At 34.9% G+C, this 19,820-nt stretch overlaps 3 protein-coding genes across 6 annotated transcripts; 1 reads left to right on the forward strand and 2 right to left on the reverse strand.

The window, feature by feature from the left end:
• Positions 1–296: 296 nt before the first annotated feature.
• LOC100241629 (probable anion transporter 4, chloroplastic) lies at positions 297–8,256 on the reverse strand. 4 transcript variants are annotated; one of them, XM_002279829.5, is made up of 10 exons: positions 7,741–8,256; positions 6,940–7,166; positions 6,441–6,807; positions 6,171–6,215; positions 5,915–6,061; positions 4,975–5,112; positions 4,848–4,881; positions 4,268–4,447; positions 4,114–4,133; positions 3,407–3,840 (listed from the first exon to the last, which is right to left on the reverse strand). In XM_002279829.5, exons 1-8 carry the CDS (start codon positions 8,182–8,184, stop codon positions 4,272–4,274), a joined length of 1,578 nt encoding a protein of 525 aa, XP_002279865.1. In that variant the 5' UTR covers positions 8,185–8,256; the 3' UTR covers positions 3,407–3,840; positions 4,114–4,133; positions 4,268–4,271. The 4 variants fall into 4 exon arrangements, with proteins under 4 accessions (XP_059593476.1, XP_002279865.1, XP_010650941.1 ...); XM_010652639.3 differs by having other exon boundaries at positions 4,114–4,137; XM_059737494.1 differs by having other exon boundaries at positions 6,940–7,129; positions 7,741–7,924.
• A 1,392-nt stretch (positions 8,257–9,648) lies between these two features.
• Positions 9,649–11,785, reverse strand: LOC100246755 (uncharacterized). The gene is made up of 3 exons (XM_002280540.5): positions 11,518–11,785; positions 10,841–10,981; positions 9,649–10,059 (listed from the first exon to the last, which is right to left on the reverse strand). Exons 1-3 carry the CDS (start codon positions 11,707–11,709, stop codon positions 9,916–9,918), a joined length of 477 nt encoding a protein of 158 aa, XP_002280576.1. The 5' UTR covers positions 11,710–11,785; the 3' UTR covers positions 9,649–9,915.
• Positions 11,786–16,270: 4,485 nt separating this feature from the next.
• On the forward strand, positions 16,271–18,434 carry LOC100251888 (protein OCTOPUS). Its single transcript, XM_003632132.4, has one exon. The coding sequence runs from the start codon at positions 16,468–16,470 to the stop codon at positions 18,277–18,279; it is 1,812 nt and encodes a 603-aa protein (XP_003632180.2). The 5' UTR covers positions 16,271–16,467; the 3' UTR covers positions 18,280–18,434.
• The last annotated feature ends 1,386 nt before the right edge of the window (positions 18,435–19,820 follow it).

Consider the following 19,820-nt stretch of genomic DNA (forward strand, 5'->3'; position numbering starts at 1 on the left):
CAAATGATTGGTTCTCCTTCTCCCTTTTCCATCATTTTCTCAGCAACCAAACATAGCAGGGAAAGAGTTAGGCATCTTCATTGTGAGTCTGTGACTTGTGATGATAGTGTTGTTTCTTCCAAAAAATCCCAGACCCTACTTCCTGCTCTTAACACTTCTACATAAAAGTGGAAGAACATCCAGGATGATCAAGAATTCAATCACTTTCTCTTCTCTCTCCAACTTTAGATCTCAATCTCATGCTTATTTGAACTTGAATTCAGGCTCCTGAGATGAGTTAAACTACAAGAAGAAAATGCAGGAATCTGATCTGGAGAACAGACCGTGGTTGTGATTGAAGCACCCAAAAATTATGTATAAATTTGAGATTTATACATTAATACGGATATGGACAAATGCCATAATCAAACACTCATGCAGAAACAAATTTGTAGTTGTCACAATCTTCTAGGCCGAAAGCATGGTGGCGATTCTTTCTCGCGTCTTTATTGAGAAAATTATCAGAACGGTGAGAGCTAGGACAAGGAGAATAAGAGAAAGCTTTCTCTCTGAAATCCTTTCGGATTCCCCACAAAACTTCAGCACATTTCCTCATGGAGGGTCTTGATTGTCTGAGAGGAGCAAGGCATTGGCGAGCGAGTTTCAGGACTCTCTCAACTGCCTGGTTTGATGCTGGATTCCTTCGCAGTTTTGGATCCATAGCAAGTACTGCATCCCCTTCTTTCAGTCTCTCCATTGCCTGCATAGAAAAAAGAAATTATGTTAATAATCAAAGAACTATTGTTTTCGAATATCTCCTTGTGTATAGAGGCAGATGAAGAGGGTAACTGGTTATGTGCCTAGTATGCAACAGTAGAACAATGCTTGATGCTGGTACTCTTGAATGTACTCGACCTTAATTATTTACAAAGAATCAAGATTTTTGGTTGCAGGAGAGGGAAATTTGAGTGAGTTACTATTCTTCTTGTTTGGCCCTTTTGGGAGTCTTGGAATACTTACCCATCTTGTGGTCACTCTCTCACTGAGCGGTCTCTTTGATTCAATGGGGTGTCTTCCTGTCACCATTTCTACAAGCAACACCCCAAAGGAGTAAACATCGCTCTTCTCAGTAAGTTGATATGTCCTGAGGTATTCCGGGTCCAAATAGCCTGCTGTTCCTTTGATCTGAGTTGAAATGTGAGTGGCACCTGGATCCTCTGCTGCCAACCGTGCAAACCCGAAGTCTGCTACTTTGGCACGTAGTTTCTCTGTGATAAGGATGTTTGATGCTTTGATGTCTCTATGGATTATGGGAGTATCTGTTATTACAATCAGCTAAATTCAGTATACTCCGAATGATCTATTATCTGAAATGGGCTCAGAAAGAATCATGCTATGGACTACGGAAATTATTAGGAGAAATGACTTTAAATTGAATTGCGAATAGAGGTGAACACCTGTGTACATGTGTAGATATGCAACTGCATGAGCTACATCAATTGCAATGTCCAGACGCTCTGCAATTTCAAGCCCTTGAGTACCTGGTTCACATATCATCAATCTTATTAAGCTGACTTGCACCATCTGCTGAACTTTAGAGACTGTTCTAGGGATCATCTACTACAAGAACCAAGAAAAAGCTTCTGAAATGGAGTTCTTTAAACTAGCCAAACCATCCAGAGGACTGGGTCCTGATGCTGGACTAAATCTCAATGACAAACTCTGAGATCTGTCTATTGTGAAAATTGACGATCTGGGTGCTTTTTCATGTGCTTATTCCTAGTTTATTACATAGTTTCTACTCTTAATTACTTTCATTTTTTGGATTTCAGTGTATTAACTGTCAACTGACTTACCATCCAGATGTTCCCTTAGTGTTCCATTGCCAATATATTCAATTATGATAATCCTTTCATCTTTATGCTCCAGATATCCCAATAACTTCACCAAATTCAGATGCTCGATCCTCGACAATGTAAGGATTTCATTCTTGAACTCTTGTGATAAGCGCTTGTCATACATGTTCTGCCACAACATTAGAAACTGTCATGCACACCAATTTAAATCGTTCTGCATCTATATTTCTAATACCACTTTTGCTTACTTCTGTACCCCATTGAAGTGTAAAATCATAGGCTTAACAGTATGTAACTTCTGCAGACTTTTGATACAAAATTGTTTACCTTCTTTGCACGCTTTATAGCAACGAGGGATCCATTCCCGAGCCTCCCTTTATACACCGTTCCAAACCCGCCTTCTCCAATTTTATTTGCCTGGGAGAAATTTTGGGTTGCTTTGTTGATCTCTTCAATGGAGAAATTCTCTGTAACCAGCTGCCCACTTGCAGCATTGGAAGAGCCATAGGAGTCAGAGTACTTGAACCTTGATGATCTCTTATTGTTACTGCCTGTAGAAATATCCATAAATCCAGGAATTCAAAGACAAATTTCATTAGTGCATACACATATGCATATGTTGCAAAGAGAAATTTCCTGAAATCTAAAGAAAAATCAAAATGAATATCCTTAGATAAGTTAGATTCTATAGATGCTATGACTTCTGTACAGAATGATGTTAAGATCTTGGGAGGCCCCATGAATCAGCACCCTATATTTTTCAACTAATCAGTTTGGATTCGTGAACTTACAGGAAATCCCAGGAGGTTGGCCATAGTTTCTGCTGCCATCAGGTGTGGCAGGAGCTCCCTTAGAGGCGGTCTTCGTTGGGCGGGTGAGAAAAGCCAAGGTTGAGAAAACTCCTGCCAATTTCTTGGCTGCAGCTTTGATATAGTTCAAGGCAGACTGATTCTTCTGATGGTACTTATGTGGCGTTGATGGTCGCTCCATCTCGGAGATGTGCTTCATGTTTCCTTTGGTTTGGCCGGCTGAGATGTGGACTTGGTGTCTTCTTCATTTGCAGGGGCTTGTGGCCCTTTTGGTGGCCAGGCTTGATGCATACTTGAATGAAGTTCAACGCTATATCGTGTTTGTTGTTTCTAACTGTATTGTTTATTGATGGAGTGAGAAGGAGACCAATTCAATAACCTGATGGAATGAGAGGCAATTCCTTTGAGGATGATTACGATTTAAATAACCCAGTCAACGACCAAGGAAACATTTTGTATTATTATCTCCAGAAACTTCGGGCCTTGACCAGTTACGCTGTGCAAATCCACCAGAACTCGGTTGCCGGCCATCACTAATTCTTCTTAAGTCATTACTATTATTATTATTATTATAATAGTTATTTAACTTATTTTGTTCCTTTCTTCTTTGAGTTATTTGGAAAGATGATGCACCTTGAAAAATTCAACGGATCACTCGAGCACCTTGAAAAAAAATACAGGAGTGAGTTTTTTTTTTTTTCTCTCTCAGAGAGAGCATTTTCTAGGACTGTTCTGTAAGTTTTATGGTGCAAGGAGAGGATCCAAAGCCGAAACTGGAGACCAATTTAGAAAATGACCAGAACTGCAGTTCTACCAGATTAAATCGATACAGTTCTGTGATAAAAGAAGAGCAATTTTTCCATGATGAGAGAGGGGGTGGTTGTCATGTACCACTGCCAAGCATCTTCATAAGAATAGAGCTGGTTCCAGGATAAGAAGCAGAACTTAACAAGATCTTGCATGTTGGGTTTGAGTCAAAAACTGTGAAGCACCAAAACACATGAACACTTTTGTGCTTTCCAGAAAGGGAGGAAAAAAGAAGGGCAATCCTTATTGTATTGGGGATGGAAGCTCTAAATACCCAAAATTAGTTTCAGCTCTTCAACCAGACTGCATTAATCAGAACGGTTGAGTGCCTATAATCCATCATCAACTGGCGGTATGTAGCACACAACCTTGGAATCTTGTTCAGGGAACTGTTGCACAAAAGAATAACACGGTTCATTAGGAAGTGAAAGGCTGCATCTGATTGCTTGAGTGAAATACGAGAATGAGAGAGAGAGAGAGAGAGAGAGAGAGGCCAGTTCCCATATGACGCAAGCCACATTAATGATCATGTACAGTTAATTATGTAATTCTGCACAAACTATGATCATATGTATTTGCAGCATATTATTACATTATAACCCTCGATCCAAATAGACAGCTATTAACATAAAAAAAAAAAAGGGGGAGTAGATGATACTAACCAGTTCGATCAAAATTGATTCTTTCTCCAGTAGAAAAGATGTCAAAGAAAAGAGCAGAAAGAATATACAGGAATGATGTGAGTAACAGAAATCCTTGGAAAGAACCCACAATAGAAAGCTATTAACATAAAAAAAGGGAGTAGATGATACTAACCAATTCAATCAAAATTGACTCTTTCTCCAGTAGCAAAGATGTCAAAGAAAAGAGCAGAAAGAATATACAGGAATGATGTGAGTAACAGAAATCCTTGGAAAGAACCCACAAGTTCAACAAAGAAACCAGCTCCAATTGTTCCTACAATGGCAGCAAATGTTCCAGCCGTATTTGACAATCCTGTCAGCACGAATACAAATTTAGCAACTTGGAAATTACTAGTCATTGTCTGATGGTTTCAGTAGGGTTCTGGAAATAAGAACAGCCATCATATACTAAGGATATATAAGATTGTTTAGCAGGAAACTATTAAAATAATGCAGAGCACAAAAAGCAAGGCTTGTAGGAACTACTTCCAGAGTGCAAAATAAGGAGGTCGAATTCACTGAAAGACTAGATAATGCCAAATACGTTATCATACTTGACACACAGAAAGGTTTTTCCTTTTTTCATTTTTTAATCAAATAACTGGGCTGCCATAATGTAGCTCTAGAAGTAAGGCAATCAGGAGAAATGATATTTAAATTAATGACTCAAATTAAATACAGTAGATTTATGATGAAATAGATAATAAAGGTACCATGTAGAACACCAGAATACTGTGGTGCAATCTCCTGGAAACACAAAAGAATAAGAAAAATGTTAGAAGAAAGTGAAAAATCTCTACTAGGTTCTGATTTAACTCAGGGTTTTGTGGGTATGCCAACCTGAAGGTTCACAAGAAAACCAGAGTGACTGAATGATTTAAGCCCAACGGCTAGAGTAAGCCAAGCAGATGCAATTAATGGGCTTTTTGCTGCAGTTAGACCAATAAGAGCAATTCCAGGACCAACAAATCCAATTGACTGCAGAGAAGCAGCAGATTTATTGCTTAATAAATAGACTCAATTAGCAGTAAGGAATCCAGGATTAGAACAAGGGTAGTAAAAAGATGGAAAAAGGTTGAGCATGAAGAGGTATATAATTAAGTTTTAGTGACTTAGTTCCCAGGTTATTTCAAAAATTGAAAAAAAAAAAAAAGAAAAATTAAAAAGGAAGAAATATAAAAGAAGAAAGTAAAAAGCTGGAAAAGGGTTGAGCACGAAGAGGTATATAATTAAGTTTTAGTGACTTAGTTCCCAGGTTATTTCAAAAATTGAAAAAAAAAATTAAAATGGAAGAAATACAAAAGAAGAAAATTCAAATGACATGTTACACAACATTACCAAGCAAGCAAGACACTGATATTACACTGTCAACCAAGACTGCCCAATCGATTTTATACAAAACAAAAAAGGATATGCAGGAAGCTTTTCTTTAATAAGAGACTTTAGTTTGATAAAAGTAGTGATACGGATATCAGCATAATTTTTAGAACTCACAAAATAAACATAAGGTAATCTCAAAAGACCAATCAACCTTAACACCATTCCTTCTTTTAGTATGCTTTATTTGTTTGCCCAGAATTACAGGACGTGTAATGTGTGTATGATCTACATGTTAATGTTTTTCAATGGTCCCATTAATTTGTCAAAACTAGTAGATGGGATTTATCCATGGGTTTTTCTTTGTCCAAAAAACAGAAGAAAATCATGTGGAAGATGCCACATGTATAAAGTGGGTTTTCCAACTCCAGATTAAAACTGACAATATACACAAAAGGCAAACCTGCATGATTTTGCGAGTCATAGTGACACTTAAGCCCCTCTGTATCAAAATATCTGACCAAGCACCACCAAAGTATCCTACAATTGCCATCATACTCCATGGAACAGCACTGAACCAGGCTGCTTGTGTGAGGTCAACACGATGTATCTGCAGCAGAAAAGCAGCATTTATGATTTCTTATAAAAAGATTAAGCTCATGTAGACAGTAATAGTACAACAAAAATGTGTGTTTCATGGCAAAGTAATTGGGCCTTACCGTGTTAAAGTAAATGGGCATCCATGAAAGAATAACAAAGAATCCCTGAGCAAAAAATTAAAAGATGAGTTAACATAGATACATGTAATTTATGAAACAATTTTTTTTGCCCAATTAATTTAATACTTTATTATTAATTAAGGTAATTTCAGCTTTCTACTGCCCTTGATCATGCTAAAGGAATGGAGCATTCAAACTGTCGTATTTATTAATTCAGATTACTATTAACGCAATTCTAGAATAAACTAGAGGGAGATAAGTATGCAATACCCAGCTGTGCATGGCATTTGCAACAATTAGGGACCATGTTGGTGGTTTAGAAAGCAAGCGTCTGAAAGGAGGGATCACTTTGGTCCTCTTAGCTTGATTCTCCACCCTGAAGGACTTCCGTCCATTGTTGAGTATGTAATCCAACTCAGATTTTGATATTTGAGGGTTTTGATCAGGAGTACTAGACGTAGCAGATATCCATACCAAAACCCACAGAAAACCAGACAATCCAAATATTACAAATGGTCCAAATATACCACCCTGTGACATGAGGATTGGAGCAAGCGTAAGCCCAATTGCACTGCCAAGCTGAAATCCAGCCATTGCAATTCCAACAGCCCTGGATCGTTCTGTTTGAGGAAACCATCTAAAAGAAAAAGTTCAAAAAGTTTCTTCAACATCTTTTAACACAAGAACAACACTGTGACCATGATATGATGTAAATCGCGGATCTATCATACATCAAACAACAATTTTCTACAACTTTGGTAATTGGTACCTTGCTACCATGTTGTTCATGCAAGGAAGAGCCACCCCTTCAGCAACTCCAAGCAAAGCCCGCATAGTGAGTAGAGCCCAAATTGAGGTTTCTGCAGCCCATGGAGTGAGAAAGGTAGCTAGTGACCATAGAGCCACACCCCATGCCATGACTACCTTACCACCATAATAGTCCACTAGAGCCCCTCCAGCTATTGGCGAAATCAAGTATCCCCATAGGAAAGATGACTGCCATTAGTCGCTATTAATGAATCAGAGATACAAAAAAGCCAATATTTTCATAGCATAAATAATTTCTAAAATAGCAATTATTTTCATAAGCTTAACAAAGTGTGTATAATCAGAACACTTCACTAGCAGCCCGACTGATATGTGAATTGAACATTCAAGCAGAATAAATAAGCTATATCCACGCAGTAGCAAGAATTTTAAAGAAATCCATCATAGCAATGTCCTAGAAAGTTTGAATCATAGCCTAACCACGCTTGTATTCCAACACAATGCTACTGGAGTTAGAGTTAAAGTCCCTTAATGTCAGAGAAATTATGAAACCAATCTCTAAACAACAAATCAAATCCCTTGTCAAGCAAATTTTCAATTGGAACAGAGTGCATTACAATATGTCATCCAAAGGAATTCAAAATTTGATAATTAATGTTTGGATAGCATTTTCAACTACTTTCCTTGCTTCTCTTTTTTCTTCCTTGAGCAAAAACCATAGAAAATTTTGCTTCTAAAATCACTGAAATGAACCTCCAAAATGCCGGCCAAACTGTTCCTATTCATAGAGAGAAAGAAACACCTGAACAACGCCGCCAAACGATCGGCTCCATCCGTGCGAAAGCGACAAAGGCACGATCGCCACAGACATGACAACTCGATCGGCATTACAGAGAGCCAAAGCAAGAGCAAGCATCGCCACCACTTTGACCCTCTCGGAAGTGATGAACTCAACGAAACTCGGCGCCTGCAGTTCCTTTTCCTCCTGCAACTCACCGCCGGTAAAGGAATCACCGCCATCCGAAGAAACCCTAGCTCGCAGTCCGCGCTCAACAGAGTCATACCGAAGTCGAAGCCTCAGAGAAGTGGCAGAAGAAACGATCCTGAAGCTATTTTGCTTGGTTGACTCGATCAAACGAAAAGGAAACAGAATTTTGGAAGAATCGTGGGTTGGAAATTTAGGGTTTTGAGAAGTTGGAAGGGAGGAGAAGTGAATGGACTTACCAAACATGAGCGGTGAGTTCATGGTGTGACCGAAGAAAGCGAGAGGGATGAACCAGCCTCAACTGACTCCAGGACTCTGTAATAAAATATTATAGTGCGGAAATTTATGGGTGTACTAATACGGTGATTTTAAGGATAAGTTAATGCCATTTTGGTTGACGATATGTATTTTAGGTTAATTTCACTCTTTTCTTTTAAACTTTAGACTCAATATATTTAGTCCTTATTAATTTAAAATTTTGTCAAATTACTTGTATAAGATAAGTGAATTTAACCATATTTATTTTCTTATAGTTATAAAATATTTTTTTATTAAAAAATTAAATTTATGTTTAAAAAAGAATTAAAAAAATATTTATAAATATGTTGTAAAATAATACTATTATAAAAATCATTTGTATGTATTAAATAATATATATATATATATATATATACATTTAAATATTTTTTATTTATAAATTTATAAATATTTTAATTATGAATATTATTAAACATAAGAGAAATTTCATTTTTTAATAATAGATATTGGAATACATTATAATTTTTATTTTAAATAAACATTAAATTTAAAAATAATAATATATGCTTTATTTATTTATTTACAGATTAAACATAAACATACTTTATGTGACATCCCACATTGGATACGAAAAAGTTCCTAATGCTATATAAATATGAATTGCTCTTAACCATGTAAACGCATTTTAAAGTCGTTAGGATGCCTTTGGGTTCAAAGCGAACAATATTTACATGATTGAAAACTGGTCATTACAAAATGGTATTAGAGTCGATCCCACACCTCGGTGTGAGGTTTGTTTGGCCCCATAAGGATGTTTGTCTGTTTGGCCCCACAATCCCGTGGACACAACGTACCACAATCCCTAAATATTACTTGAACTTTTCAAGTGTCGCATTTATTCAAAATTTATCAATAACACACCTGGAGCTCTTCAAAACCAAGTATAAGTGCTTTCAATCCGAACCGAGCCTCAGGTGCTTTCAACCCAAGATTAAGCATTCAAGTTCTTGCATTAGTACTATTCCTTTTCAAAAGACAAAAATCTCATTATTAAATCAATAAATTTTCAATTCAGCCAAAATTTTACTTTTTTTGCTAGAAATTTTGAAAAATGTCTCTCTAAGAAAAAAATGTGGCCCAATTGAAATTTTACTGATTTGAGGAATGTACACAAACCTCTATTTTGTTTTCTATGCAGAAAGAAACAATGCTGATATGAGGATTTGAAACGATTAATCCCAACTCGAAGTGCTTGAGACTGGTTTAGAAGTTGGTAAACTTTGAACATGAATTTGAATAGCAAAACCCTCCCTACATACATATTTACAAATCTCTTGCTAAAAAGCTATAAGCAAAAATTTTGAATCTTTGAATCCATTAGATGGACAAAAATCAAATAGGAATGATTTTGATTTCAATTTCCCAACATAAGCACATGACCAATCAATCACAGACCAACACAAAGTCTCTGCGAAGAAGCCACATTTATTTAATAGTGAAGTAATATGAAGATCAAGTCTTGCTTCATTTTCCAGAATTACCAAACAATATCTACTAAAGTGTTTACATATCCTAGTAGTATTGAACTTAATCCTCCATGAAAGACACAAGATCACAATAAAATAGCAAATATATGCAATGAAGTTCACAACATACATCTGTGGCTCCCTGAGACCATAGTTTCCTGTTGTTGCTCCAATTCAAATTCACCAAACAAAGAGGAATGAAATAAGATTAGAGTTTGCTAGCGTGTTTCTTGAACAGTGAATGCCGACCTTCGGCAACTATTTCTCCAGTTGCTTTGTTCTTGAGAAGCACAAGTGTTCCAAAATAACCTCCTTTTTGTCCTAAAAATTTCGAGGTAATCTCCAACTCATCCTGCCAGTTTTTCCATTTAGAGAAATGAGCTATTGTAAATAACAAGGTACTTATGTTGTCCTTATGAAACTAGAACACGATGACCGAACCCCAATCGTTAAAATCTTTACAAGTCATTCTGTGATAAAGGGTGTACAGAACCTAGTGCTATCCACTGAAATGGTTTTGAAAAACCATAATGACCCAAGAAAATACTTGTGAATTCATCAGGAAGTGGATCATACAGGCACAACTTAGACAGAATTTCAAGAGCAATGTGGGATTAATCCAACAATGAATTCACATGAAATGAAGTCAATGGAATGCCAGAAAAATAGAGAAGCATTTGCTGCTTTAATCTGATATTCCGGTAGAATTCTATGAATTTTGCAAATGATCTTCACAAGAGCCTGTGGAAGGATCATACAGACTAAAACTCGAATATTTAGGTCTTTCTTGAAAATATTTTTTTTAACTTAGAAAACATGCTTGCCAAACTTTTGACAAAAAATAGTTTTTTTGAGAATTTGTTTTGAAATTAGGTCGGTTTAGAACTAATTTGATGTGTTTTCAGAACAAATTTGATGATGAGTAACAATTCAAAAATATGAATCGAACTACAGAAATTTTTGTAGTGTACATAAATGTATAAGCCAAGAAAACTGTTTTTCAATAATGTGTTTGAAAACTTTGACAAACATACCCTGGATATGCTTAGCTACAAAGTCACACCCAATGTTTAGCCATTTAAACAGCCACAAGAAAACACGATTAGGTTCTAAGTGACTGATGAATTGCTTACTTCGGCCTTGGCATTTGAAAGATAAGAGATTGACATGTCCACTGAAACATCCATGGGGGAGCCCACAACAAACATCAGGGCAGCACCAATTTCATCAACTAGGTTCGCAATTGCACCCGAAGACAAATATCCATTCCTATCCTGCAAATACCATTAAAAAATGAACTAGGATCTAGAAGATTCTAATCACAAATATAACCAAAATCTTCCATTTTCTCAACATAATTTCCTAGAAACCATCTTGAATGATTTAGTCTACATAACTTGTTAATTGCATAACCAAATCGGGCTTAACAACTTGTGCGTACGGTTTATTCGGTTTTTCACAACCTTCTTCATTTCAAATTGAAGCCAATCCGCTCAAAAGAAATGAATTTCAACAAAATTTACTCTCCGTTTAGTTACCGGGAAAATTTTGGGGAAAAGAAAATAAATATTTTTAATCACCTCAACAAAGCCAAATTAGTTGTATGGGGACACTATTGTTCCTTATATCCCAAGTAGGATTCAAAAATTTCAGCTTCTTTTCTTTTTCTTTTCCTACATTAATTTTCTCAGGAACCAAACATAGCACTAGGCTCTCAAATCCGACTCAAATGGAACTAAATTTCACACATGAACATAGATTACGTGGTGTCCGCTTAAAGAATAACAAGTGAGAGATGGAGAATCCTTACGATGAGTCGAGCAGGAACCTTGAAGGTACAGGTGATTAGACCGGGTTCCACTCGGTCGACTCGGATACCTCTGATGGAAAATTCTTCGTAGAAACTGGATTCGAGGTTGGGTCGGTGAGGGGGAACGCTGAGCTGCGAGACGATTCGCGATTCATCGACGGTTAATTTCAAGAGCTCTATTGTTTTCCCCATTTGAGCTCATTTCTCCATGTTCTGCAGACGGTCTACAATTTATACTGTGTTAAGAGGGGAGTTGTAAGGTGTGCTGCCTTCTCATGTGCCTTCAGTGAACCAACTCCTTTGGTATTATGTACACCGTCGGATTTTCAATTAATAGCAATTTTAATAATAATAATATAAAACGGGTTATAAAGGAAAATAAAATGAAATGGAAACTATCTATTTTGGAAAACCTAAAATCCCATTGCCTAATGTCATTTTTAAGAAAAAAAATAGTATAATATTCTTTCGAAAAAGGAATACAATATAGTAAGATTTTTATTAATTTATTCTTTCTCAAGGACAAGGAGACTTGAATATGCTTTATTAAGTAATTTGGCTTGGAATTCTTTGAATCATTGCATTATAATTGTATGTAGGAAATTCTTAAATGTTACCACAGGGAAAACATTTGCGAATAAGTCCATTAAATTATTATTTAATTTTTTTTCATTGAATATCGATTTCATCACTTTTCTAAAGTTTATATGTATATAAGAATTTTGATAAAATATGTTTAGTTTGATCACTGCTATTATGAATCTTTTTATTTCTGTAATGCATGTTATGCTATTTTCGTATAATATTGTTTAGTTGCTATTCATCAAGAATAGTCCACATGATTCCTTAATATATTGGATCATAAATTTGAGTCACTTCATGTTTTGTATCATGAATTGTAAATATTTTCAAATAATTTGAAGGTGTATATTCTATTATTTGATTGATAGATGATCTTTTTGAAACAATAGTACCATTATAGGTAAACACATACCTTTTTTTAGTCGAAGTTGTGATAGGTATCCTACATCCTCAAGTTCAAACAATTGTAACTGTGATTTTTTTTAAAAAAAATAAAATAAAATAAAATAGATTCATATAAGTCGTTTCATGAAAATAATACAATTGTGTTTGATATCATTTCAATGTTTTCGAATTAATGAAGATTTATATTTTACCACAATTGTGTTTATAGTACTAAGATATGACATTTCAAGACCAAGTGATAATTGTTAATAAGATTATTGTCCAAACTAATAAGTGGATGGGCTTCTATTTTTTTTTATAAATATTAATAGAAAATAAAATAAAATTCACAAATAATAAGTTAATTGAGGCTAGAGATTTTTACTATATTCATCAAAACAATTCAAGTGTTTTAGGGGCTGTTCTATATGCCATTATATATTTCTTTTTCTATTATTAGTGTAACTATTAATTAATTACTAAAATGTGAAAATTTCCTCTACTTATTTATTAGAAATCATATCTATTTGGAACTAGAGGAGTGTTAAGGGAAATTGTTGTATTTGATCCCCTACCTATTCATAGTTTAAAGGAATCACTTTTCCCTTTATGCGGACATACAAAGTTTTATTTTTTATTTTAGTTTTCTCAAAAAGTATATTAAAATAAATGATGACTATGTTATATCTTTTTTTTATTGGAAAACGAGTCTCAAGTGATATTTGTTTTTTTGTTGAATAGAAACAAAAAAAAAAAAAAAAAAACTTTTTCTATTTAGTTAAAAGTAATGTGTTGATATCAACCAATATGATTAAACTAAATTGTTATTAATATAACCAGTTTAGTTATATTGGTTGATATCAATATATTACTTTTAAATGAATAGAAAAAGTCAAATAATATTTTGATTATTTTTATTTGATAAAAAAATCAAACAACACCTTAATCGTTACGAAAAAATACAAATCCAAAAAATGTAAAATTAAAAATTTTGTATTTTATTTTTCTATTTGATCATTTTCTTTTATTTTTCTTTTTTTATTTGCATTCAATATTCTAAATTGAGCCTTTATTTGGTTTTATTTTTGAAAAAAAATTATATTACATTATAGGGGTACCATACTAAAATTTTAATATATCAGAGATGTTGGTGATGAAAAGAAGTATGATTTGGATATGGTATATTGACTTATGTTTTTCAAACCAAAAAAATCACATTTTTAGGGCATGAACTCATCTTCCATACCTTATTATATATTTATATTTTTTTCTTGCCATATGTTTTTTTATTTTTTTTTTATCTTCGAGATGTATTTTTATTTCATGGTTATATTATTTCTAACACTACTTACATTTTTACTTTATATGAATCCAAATGAGATTAGAGATTAGAGGCCATTATTGTGACATTGAAAAGTATTATTACATTTCAAGCAATCACTTTCCTTCTTATTCTTTTGTTTACAGATTATGTAAATTACTTTTGTCTCACCATTTCCTACTTAATTTATAATCAATGGCATGAATTATTGCCCTGTCCTAGCAATAAAAAGAGAAAATATTTGTGGAGGTATGAGTTGATGGCAAAATTCCCCTCCTGCAATAGTAATCACCAGCAATAGAATCTCGATCAATGCGTTGTAGTAATTCCTCCTTCCTCCTTCCTCCTGCAAAAAGGATGTTCGGATGGGTTGTTCGGACACACCCTTCGATGATTATGTTAATCTTTTAAAAAGCAAAAGTATTTTTTTTAATAATTAAAAAAATTAAAAGTATTTATTTGAATACATTTTTTCATAATTAAAATAATAATAATAATTTTTATAACAGATATAAGAATTCTTAGATCTTGTTGTGATATTAATATTACTCTTAAAAAATTATGAATTTGGTAATAATTTTAACTTTTAGTTGAAACAAAAGAGAAAAAGTTATCCCAAATGAGACTTTAAAATTTTATATTGAAAAATAATGATTTAAAAAATTATTTAAAAAATTGAAGTATAAAAATATATTTTATTACTTTAAATTTTAAATTTTTTTAAAGTGATTTTTAATGATAGAAGATAAATCTATATTTATATATAAGAAGTTCTACTTTTTATATAAAACTTATTTTTACTTTCCAATTTTATTTGTCTATTATGCATTATTTTATTTTAAAAAATATTTTATATAAAATCATTCTCATTTATCTAGTCAAATTTATATAAAAATAATCATCCAAAAAAATTAATTCTTTTTTTTTTAAAAAACTTTTATCAAGTCTCCAATTATCAAAATCTACTAGTTTGTTTGACACAGTAACTCTAAAAAAAAGTGTTTTTAGCCTAAAAATATTTTAAAAATAAAATCAAAAGTGTGTTTAATATTGTTTTAAAAAAATATTTTTATCTTTTTTTATACTTAAATAATAAAAGTTTTTAAATATTAGAAATGTTAGAAGTACTTATAGAATCACTATCAAATAAATCCTAAAAAATTGATAAAATTTAGAAAATGCTATTAAAAATCTAAAAAATTATTTTTAGTGTTAGAAAATCGTTTATAATATTTTTTTAGATAAACGCTTTATAGTTAAAAGAAATTGAAATATGAAAAATATAATTTCAAATAAATAAAATGGCCAAAAAATATAACCAAAATAACAATAAATAAGTAGTAGACACATAACTATAATCGTGGGATTTCTTTACTATAGAATTTCTCTTTATTAAAAATGAAAAAAAAAAAATCCTTATGAAAATACAAAAATAAAGCACATACAAACTTAAGACATTTGTAAAGAATTTCCTTCTCCTTGGGAATAACAATCGCATTGGCATTGTCAAAAAAATTAAAAACTAAAGCCAAAATAAAACCCCATTTGAGAAAATGGTGGAGGCCCCATTTCTAAAAGAAAATTTCAAACTCAAGCAAAGTGAAAATTACAAAGGAAAAGATTTAATTGTATGAAACACTCATTCCCACTCACAACTTTTAGTCTTCCTGCCTTTCTTTGTAAGCAACACATACAATATCCGCCACTCCACCACCATCTAAAAGAGAGAAAAAGTTGGAAACAAAGCCTACTCCATCTCCACCCTCCTATTCCCAAAATTCCCAAGCAATGGTATAAAGGGAAAAAAAAATCATAAATTGGCCTTAATAAAGCCATCAACCATAATAATTTTTTAGCTGTAATCAACAACTTTTATTAACGCAATTTGGTTAGCCCCCATAATAGCTCTGAGGTCTTCTCACCTATTTTTAATAATGACACACACCCACAACCCCTCTTGCTCAATCAAGAAAGTGTCATTCATGACCAATTCGGCTTGCCGACTTCCAACTGGTTATATTTATAGATCAATCATAAAAGAAGTTACTTAAAAGATTTTACTAGAGGGAGGGATAGAGAAGAATGATAGATAGGGAAGTAAGTAACCTTCGATATGAAAGGCATGGAATCAAATTGATCATCTCATTTATACTTGGAATCATGATTATAGGTGGTATTGTGTATATATTCTTATATTAAAAGCTAATTTATTTTAGTGGATTAATTGATTAGACCTTTTTATGTTATGTTGCTGGTTTAAAATAGAATATAAATAATAAATAAACGTAATTTCTTTATAAATATTATAAATAAAAAATAATATTATAATTATTATTCTTTACATGGTTATGTTCAATTTACTAATTTTTGAAAACAGATTTTTTTTTAAAAAAAAACTTTAGAAAATAAATAAAAATAATTTTAAAGACGAATATAGGGAAAAAAAAAATTGGGCAGATTAAAGAAGAAGGGGGTTTATCAAGGGTTTTTGGCCCACTCTGTTGTCCTGAGCATACTTTCTATCTATATTATCCATATTCAGTGTTTACTCTATCTTCTCTCCAGTTTCACCTTCCTAGGCACCTCAGACACACACAAAGCTTCACTCCCAGGTGTACACCCCCTTCTAAAATGTGCCCAGTGTGCATTGTACACCTCCATCTATGACTCTTGAACCGCACCCCCACCACCGCCGTCTCTCCACTTGCCACCGCCACCCGGCGGAGCCCTTCACCGGCGTCTGCGCCTCATGTCTCCGCGACCGCCTCGCCGGCTTCGACCCCGCCACTCGCCTCGAAATCTCCGTTTCCCCTCGCGTCAATGACTCCGGGGGCGTTCCGTTGCAGCGAGTCGCTAACCGGGCTTCCTGTCCGCTGGAGTTCCGCCGCTGCAAGTCTCTTTCCGCTGGAAAATGCGAGGCTTTGCCCGGCTCGTCCGAGCAGCGCCGAAAATCCTGCGATGTTGGGGTTCGGAGTACTCTGTGTGATCTATTCACTCTCGACGACGAGAGGAACGGGTCGAACAGAGAAAAATTCCAGGTGGAATCGAGGAATTTAGGGTTTCAGCGAATTACAGCTCCGGTACTTGAATCGAGAGAAGAGGAGGAAAATGAAGAAGAAATTAGGGGTTTTGAGGAGGTTTTGGCATCAGATGTGAACGTTATCGATAAGGGAATCGAAGAGTTTGAAGATAATGAAGAAGTAAAGACAATGAAAGAGCACATAGATCTTGAATGGAAGAATAGAAAACCTAATGTCAGAGATTTCAAGGACATCGCAGGCAGTTTTTGGCTGGCGGCTTCGGTTTTCAGCAAGAAGTTGCGAAAATGGAGGCAAAAGCAGAAGATGAAGAAGCCCAGTGGAAGTGGCCACAGTTTAGAGGCAATGGAAGTGGAGAAGCCGATTGGGAAACAGATAAGGGAGACGCAATCGGAGATTGCAGACTATGGACTCGGACGGAGATCTTGTGATACTGATCCAAGGTTCTCCATGGATGCTGGGAGGATCTCAGTTGATGCTCCACGCTATTCGTTTGATGAAGCTAGGGCCTCATGGGATGGTTATTTGATGGGGAGAATGGCTCCAAGGCTTCCCCCCATGGTTTCCGTGGTTGAAGATGTGAACATGGAGGCTTGCAGGTCTGGGAACAGGGGAATGGTTGTGGAAGAGCAGATGAATTCGATAAACGAGGATGAGATGACATCTGGCGGATCAGCTCAGACTAGGGATTGTTCCGATTCTTCTTCCTCACAGAGTCGTAGGAGGAGCTTTGATTGTTCTAGTTCTAGCAGGAAAGGGGCAGGAGCTGAGGCGGATGAGATGAAATCGGTGCCGGATGCAAAGGTCTCTCCTGCCACTGTTGATGTCTTCCATGGGCTTAGGTTGCTACTTACGGAAAGAGGTTTGAGAGACTCACACTTGAATTCTCTCAAAGATGATCAGTCAGAGGTCATTGAATCTGTCTCCAAGAATGCTGCTTCTGCCTCTGTTGCCGGCACTTGTAGCCGAAATGGGTTCAGGAAATCTAGACAGTGGTGCAAGGTGTGGAACATTTGGAGTTCGGTGCACAGGCGTGGTGATGGCAAATGTGAAGATAAAAGTGGGTATTTTAGGGGAACTGTAGCTGACCAACCAGTTGTGGAGACTTGGGAAAGGATGGGAAGAGAGGTCAATGGAGCAGCAAACCATAAGCTGACTCGTAGCCATAGCAGCAGTAGCTCAAAGAGTTCATTCAACATGGCAGGATCCTTCCAGGGCATGAAGGGTGGTGCTGAGTCCAAAGGCCATGTGAGTAAGAGAAGAGAAGAATTTGTGCTAGAGCGAAACCGGAGTGCCAGGTATTCTCCAAACAATCTTGATAATGGTCTATTACGGTTCTATTTGACACCATTGAGGACCAGTAGGAGAAGTAAATCCGGACAAAGTAGGCTAAAGAACTCCCCCTCTATAGCAGGGAGTGTCTTGAAGTTATACTGAATTGAAGGTTTGGTGGGGTGGCCTTCAATGGAGTATTACTTTGTAAAGACGTATTAAGATGTTATATTGTTGTCTTTAGATAAAATCTCATCATATTGTTGTCTTTGCTCTTCTTAACATGCTTATTAATAATGCAGTAATGAAATTTTTTGGCATTTCTTTGTTGCTGTTGTTGATAATTCCTACTGTTTTTGCATGTAGTGTTTATTTGGCTAGTAAGGTAGATGGATTAAAAGGCACGAAAGGGGAAAAGCCCAAGTACGTGAGGGTATACACGGAAGAGGAGGGAATAAAAGAAAGCAACAAAACCACACACACAACTAATAAAAGTGGGAATGTGAATGTTCATATATGGTAATGATCAAGTGCGGTTATCAGATGAAATCATTGAAAAGGGGGTCCATATGGTAGCTTAAACTTTTAAGGGACAGTGAGAGTTACTCCATAAGACCTTGACCAATATAAATGTCATGGTGGGTCTTCCAAGGCAAAACTAGTTTCTTTTTGGTTATCTTCAAGTGAGATAAAGCCAGGATTTTATTTATTTATTTTTCTTGACAGGCAAGATAGAACCGGGATATTTCTATGTTTTCTCCATTTTTCTTCAAAGGGGAGGGGCATTGAAGGTTTGGTTGGTTTCCAACTATGAATATTTTTTCTGGAGTGAGTCAGGAATTCAAGGGTTAATGGTTTGGATGAAGCTATGTAACTGGGTAGTGATGATCTATCTCCAAGATGTTTTGCTAATCCAAGATTCTAACTAATCGGTAATTCAATCCATGACTTTTAAGGGCTTTAGCATGGGCTTTCCATCTTTCTATTTCTTTATTTATTTTGATAGGTAAATAAAGTAAAAGATAAATAAAATGTCAAATAGAGGATACGAAAGTACATAGGTCCTATACAATAGACACCAAAAGGCACATCCAAAAATAAGGGGTTCTTCAAAAAATTACTCCATCCCTTAGTAAGAACCTTACCAATCAACAAAATGAATTAAGGACATTGGACCTTCATCAATACAATATACAACTTAGCCCACAACAAAAGATTACTAAGAAAAGTGCTTTTCGATCTTTGATCAAATACCTTCTCGTTTTCAAATGATCTTTTATTCTTTTTCCTTCAAGTTGTAAAAATAAAAAAAATAAAAAAATAAAAAGCACAAAGGAGCAATTGGCCACATAGTTTTTTGTTTTTTACCCATTAAGGAGCTATGGCATCCTAATAGAGTCTTCCCTAACTAAGGAGGATATCATCTAAAATATGCCAAATAGAGAAAAGTGCACAAAGGAGGCAGTTGGCCCCACAGTTTTTTGTTTTTCTCCCCATGGAGTCCTGCAATCCTAATGAAGTTTCCCTAACTAAGGAGGATATCATCTAAAATATGCCAAATAGAGAAAATAATGTGTCATAAAACCTTTGTTTTGACATAGTAAAGGACGATGTGATCAATGGATCATATCTCATTTTGACAAAGAAACATTTGTTTGCTAGCGACCATGTCCTCCGAAGTTGATCCAAAGTCAATGCTTTCTCTA

Source organism: Vitis vinifera, chromosome 6 (genome assembly GCF_030704535.1).
Source record: "Vitis vinifera cultivar Pinot Noir 40024 chromosome 6, ASM3070453v1".
Taxonomy (NCBI): domain Eukaryota; kingdom Viridiplantae; phylum Streptophyta; class Magnoliopsida; order Vitales; family Vitaceae; genus Vitis; species Vitis vinifera.